The sequence below is a fragment of the Charadrius vociferus genome, unplaced genomic scaffold, assembly GCF_000708025.1.
Source record: "Charadrius vociferus isolate BGI_N301 unplaced genomic scaffold, ASM70802v2 scaffold41, whole genome shotgun sequence".
Lineage (NCBI taxonomy): Eukaryota > Metazoa > Chordata > Aves > Charadriiformes > Charadriidae > Charadrius > Charadrius vociferus.
Window position 1 is genome coordinate 1,285,855 of NW_009647013.1, and position 5,563 is coordinate 1,291,417.

At 56.6% G+C, this 5,563-nt stretch overlaps 1 protein-coding gene across 1 annotated transcript in view; it reads left to right on the forward strand.

Annotated features, from left to right (window-relative positions):
- The window catches only part of EFR3B (EFR3 homolog B (S. cerevisiae)), a 64,411-nt gene that overhangs the window by 50,830 nt on the left and 8,018 nt on the right, over nt 1-5,563 (forward strand). The window contains exons 13-16 of the mRNA XM_009895463.1: nt 413-524; nt 3,660-3,711; nt 3,942-4,114; nt 4,776-4,851. Coding sequence (XP_009893765.1) covers nt 413-524; nt 3,660-3,711; nt 3,942-4,114; nt 4,776-4,851 — 413 coding nt within the window. The remainder of the gene's footprint in view (nt 1-412; nt 525-3,659; nt 3,712-3,941; nt 4,115-4,775; nt 4,852-5,563) is intronic.

The following is a 5,563-nucleotide window of genomic DNA, read 5'->3' on the forward strand; positions in this document are numbered from 1 at the left end:
CGCCCTGCTGGCCACGCTGCTGGGGATGCAGCCCGGGATGCCGGGGGCTCGCTGGGCTCCAGCGCACGTTGCCGGCTCACGGTGAGCTTCTCATCCACCAACACCCCCCCGAGTCCTTCTCCTCAGGGCTGCTCTCCAGCCATTCCCTGCCCAGCCTGGGTTTGTGCTTGGGATTGCCCCGACCCACGTGTAGGACCCCACTTGGGGTTTTGATGGGTCTTGAATCACCCTGAAGGTAAAGATACCTGTGGGTACCGGATCCAGGTGGGCCTTGTCCCATCCCAGTCTGGCTATGGGGTCAGCTGGTTTGGAGCGGACAGACCAGCAGGCTGACAGACCCCACGGCACTGGGCGCTTCTGGGGGGCAATGGGCTGCACCTCTCACGTTACCAGCACGCTCTTGTCCCCGCAGGGTCCTTCGCCAGCACGCTGCCCACCTACCAGCAGTCTGAGGTGATGGTCTTCATCATGAACAAGGTGCCGCTGCCGTCCTCGCAGCAGTCCATCGAGGCTGGCAAAGCCGGGTGAGAATGGATGCCTTCCTCCCTCCTCTTCCTCCCCCCCAGCCCTGCTCTCCCTGTGGTTGTCCCCTGTGTGAGGCTTTGAACGCGGGGCTCAAAGTGCTGGTGAGCTCCCAAAACCGTTCCCACCTTGAGGCAGCCTTTGAGGACAGAGCGGGGACATTACGGGAAAGGCTGAGCATCGAGGGCTTGCACCGCAGCCCAAGGGAAAGCTGAGCAACGCGCGATGCTCATTTAAAATGCTCTGCCTCCTGCTGCGAAAGCGATGCCAAGAGCCCCTCGAAGCACCGGGGCGTCGAGGGCGGAAGGTGTTTACAAACAGCCGGTGCCGCAGTTGAACTCTGTATTTCTTTGGGTACGGAATCACAGAATCATGGAATTTTCCGAGTTGGAAGGGACCTCTCGAGACCACCCAGCCCCACTCCCCTGCTAAAGCAGGACTGCCCAGAGCACATCCCTCAGGACTGCATCCAGGCGGGTCTTGAAAACCTCCAGAGAAGGGGACTCCACCCCCTCCCTGGGCAGCCTGTGCCACTGCTCTGTCACCCCAACCCTAAAGAAGGGTTTCCGTCTGTTGGAACGGAACTTCCTCTCTTCCAACTTGTGCCCATCGCCCCTCGTCCTGTCCCTGGGAACCACCGAGAAGAGTCTGGCTCCATCCTCCTCCAACCCCCCCTTTAGATATTTGTAAGCAATAATAAGGTCTCCCCTGAGCCTTCTCTTCTCCAGGCTAAATAGTCCCAGCGCTCTCAGCCTTTCATATAGTGCTGAGTAGGTTTAGCGTGCTCTTGAATTGTACAGCTGAGAACAGGAGCCATCAGGAAGCAGTTTGCAAAGGGAAATATTTCCAGTTTTGTTCCGTCCCTTTGCAAAATTCAAGTGATTGTGGGGAGTTTCTGCCACCTGATGAAAAATCTCGTTTTGTTGCTGGCACCAAACTTCTTGGTTAAGCTGGTGGTCGAGGTTTTGTGCAGCAGTGTGTGAGTGATGGCTGGGGGGTGTGTGGCACTGCTGGACACTGTACGAATGTGATGTATGTTTTGGATTTTGAACCTTTGGTTCTGGGAGGAAATAGCTCTGCTACAGGAACAGCTCTGGTTTGCAAGCACATTGCTGCGCACGCTGCTCTGGCAAATGTACCGTGGTTGTGGTTTGACAGCTGAAGTCAGACTGCGACTGCGAAATCAGATTGCACAGTTTGGTATCATCAGCGAACTTGCCGAGGATACACTCTGTCCCCTCATCCGGGTCATTGATGAATATATTGAACAAGATCGGACCGAGTATTGACCCCTGGGGGACACCGCTGGTTACAGGCCTCCAACTTGACACCGCTCCGTTAATCACAACCCTCTGAGTTGTGTCACACAGCCGGCTCTCACCTCGCTGTCCCCTCATCCAGCCCACGCTTCCCCAGCTTCCTAATGAGGATGTTGTGGGAGACAGTGTCAAAAGCCTTGCTGAAGTCAAGGTAGATGACATCTACTGCTCTCCGCAGGTACCACCTACTGCTCTTCAAGTACCTGCAAAGAGATTCGGCTGTCAGCAGCTCGGTCCTGGGGTGTCATCCAAAACTAGCCGGGAACTAAAAATAATACCCAAGGGAGTGACTTCTGGGTGTCTCGGGGCAGCGAGGTGGCCGCTGGTGAGCGAGGGCTGCCCGTGGCTTTTGAGAAGTCCCTCCCCAGCCCCTCTGAGCTGCCGCCGAGCTGTTATTAACGCCGAGCGGGAGGCGGTATTTATACCCGGCGGTGGAGGATGAGGAGGAAGGGAAAACACCCAAACAACATAATTGCTTAAGAAGTGTGGGGGCAGACCGCGAGAGCTATTTGGAGCGAGGGTATCGGCGCCGAAACGTGTAGGTAAGGAGCAAACAGATTTTCGCGCTATATTTATCTCCAAAGTACGGTCAGGCTCTTCCCACTTGTCTCCGATGGCAGAGAGGCTTTGCCGGCTGATGGGAGACACGCTCTGCTCCTCGCTCACGCGGGAGGTGATTCCCGACGCCCGCGTCGCATCCCCGTTCACGCCGTGGGAGACGCGCTGGGTGCCGTTCGGCCGCGGCGCGTTTCCTCGTCGCAGGAGCAGGATCGGGCTCGTAGCCCCGGGATGGCGGTGGCTTCTCAGTGCTGGGCTGGCTGTGCCGTGGTGTTTGTCCCTGCTCCTTTAGCAGCTCCCGAGCTTCCTCCGGGAGAGTTTTTCAATCTCGTCTGAGGCTGTGGGAAGGATGGCGTTTGCTCTGGGTGTGGAGGTGAACCGGGAGTTCGCAGAGATGCTTACGGGGATGCTGCTGTTCGCCGTAGAGCTCAGTCCCTGGGCAGAGGTGGGCAGCTCAGGCAGCGCGTCGTAGGTGATGGGACAGCCTGGAAAACCCGGTGTCCCCTTCCAGTGCAGGGCTAGGAAAGACTGAGTTCAGGCGGTAGAGAATTCAAGATTTCCTCTTTTTTTTTTTTTTTTTTTTTTTTGCATTAAAACCCCCTCATATCGCTGAAATGGAAGTGTGGTTCAAGGTGGCTTTGCAAGAAGCGAGACGGGAGCGAGGAGCGGGGGTACCTCCCTGGACAGGAGGGTTTGGGGCTTCGTCTCGCCGTTTTTCAGCCACTTAATAATGAAGAACGTGCTCAGAGCTGGTGCCCCGTGTCCCTCCAGAGTCGCTGTGGGATGGGCACATCCAGAGGTTGGTTCATGGTCCTGAGCTCAGCTTGCGCCTGCCTGGAGGTGTGAGTGCTGCCTTGTTTCTGGTTCCTTGTGGCAGGGTGTATACTTCGCTATTCGTCATTCCTTTAGCAGCCCTTTTTGCTGACTGTTACATCTGCAGCTCCTTTGCTGGAGACCTTTACAAACCCAGCTGCTTGTGGTGGTGACTCTTGGGAAACTGGTCCTGCCCTTTCAGAGGCTTTTCCTAGAATCATAGAATGGTTTAGGTTGGAAAGGACCTTGAAGATCATCGAGTTCCAACCTCCCTGCCATGGGCAGGGACACCTCCCACCAGCCCAGGTTGCCCAAGGCCACCTCCAGCCTGGCCTTGAACACCTCCAGGGATGGGGCCTCAACGGCCTCAACAATCCTTTGGGTATGGAAGGAGGTTTGTCTTGTTTTCACTTGGATTTTACCATTTCTTTCTTCTCTCCACAACAGGGAGAACCGGAATCGGCTGACACAGATAATGCTCCTGAAGTCCCTCCTCCAGGTACGAAGGTGTCACCGTCCCCGCAGGAGCATCCAACCCTCGCAAGACCCCTGGGGTCCCAGTGCTGGCATGGGGGAGCTGAGCTTGGGGACCTTCTCCCCTGGGGTGGTTTAGGAAGAGCTTAAGCTGTACTTAGTCTTCTCTGCTTCCATCCCATCTTTCTTGGTGTGTTTTAACCGCCCCCCAAGCGACACTGTCACATTGCCTCCCTTTTTCTTTGATGCTGGCAGGTCTCCGTGGGCTTCCAGTGCAGTAACATGCTCACGGCACTTCCCAGTGCCTTCCTGGACAGACTGCTCTCCGCAGCCCTCATGGAGGACGCTGAGATCCGCCTCTTCGTCCTGGAGATCCTCATCAGCTTCATCGATCGCCACGGGAACCGGCAGAAATTCTCCACCATCAGGTACGTCCTGGGGGCTCCACCATCAGGACCCGCAGACCCCGCAGAGGAGGTTTGGGAGGGAGATCTGCTGGGCTGGGAGCGCTGGCAGGATTGTGAATAAATCTGGTGCCGGTTCTGGGGTGGTTTAACGCGGCAGATCGGTGGTCTGCTAAGAGCCAGAGGGGTGGGAGGTCTCTCTGAGAGGCTGTGCCCAGAGGGACACGGGACCGTGCTGCTGAATGTAACGGTGGTTAGACAGTGGTCCCAGGAGGATGCGCAGCAGCAAGAACCTCCTCGAGTGGGTTTATCCACCGCGTTGCGTCCCCGCAGACAGCCCTGCTGCACACTCGTGTTGTCCGTGCCGCGTTACCTTGGAAGAAGGTGACTCTGATCTCAGATGGAAACATCTCCGCAGGGTTTGCTGTGGTCCTGCGAGTCCACTTTTGCTTGCATGGTGCTTTGTCAACCTGCCTTTGCGCTCCTGAGCGCCACTGCCTTGAAGCCGTGTAGCGATTTGGCTCGGTCCTCTTGAATATCTGAATTGCTCGGATGGGTTTTAAAAGCCTCCTTTGGTTTCCTCCCCTCGGTTCGTTCCCGGCCAACAGCTCTACGGGCGGGTGGGAATCGCGCCTCCTCCCTCCGGAGTCTGAGTTTTCCCTTCCCCTTGGCCTTTTCCCTGCAGCACCATCAGCGACATCTCGGTCCTGAAGCTGAAAGTGGACAAATGCTCGCGCCAAGATACTGTCTTCATGAAGAAGGTAGCGTCAGGGTCTGGGTCAAGCTGTCCTTGCGCCCACCGGTGTGAGGACTGTGCCTCTGTTTCCCCAAGTCGCACCGAGTCCTGGAGTACCGTGATGCCTTTAAACCTGGGGATGTCCCTGGGAAAAGCCAGTGGGATTCAGTCTCCATCAGAGGTTCATGAGTGGGTCTTGCTGGACTCCTAAATCTGCTGTTTGCCCCAAGGAATGTACCCCAGGATGTGCTGGTGTCCCAAAAGCTATTTATCAACTGGCTTTTGAAGTTGCCTCATTTTATTTATTTTTATTCCCCCCGCCCCGCACCGCTGCCTCCTTAGAACACTTCCAGGGTGGTGCAGACTCCTCTGGACCTCCCTTGAGCCCAAGACGGGATCAGTTTATTACCTTGCGCACGGCAGGGACCAGCGATGCGGCCCCCGAACCAAAACGCTGCCACAGAGCTGAGTTTCCCCTGCACCAGCGGTGCCCCGCTCTGTCCCGTGCCATGTTGTCAAGCGGCGTGTCTCAGGGCTTTCTTTTCCTGCCGTGGTCTGAGCTGTGATTTCTCTAATGCTTCTGTGACGGCGGCATCCTTTCCCTGGGCTCGGTGCTGCGGGTGCTGTTTGCCGGCGCTGGGCTCTGCTCTTGGACCTGCTGGTGCCTCTCATAGAATCATAGGATGGTTTAGGTTGGAAAGGACCTTGAAGACCATCGAGTTCCAACCCCCCTGCCA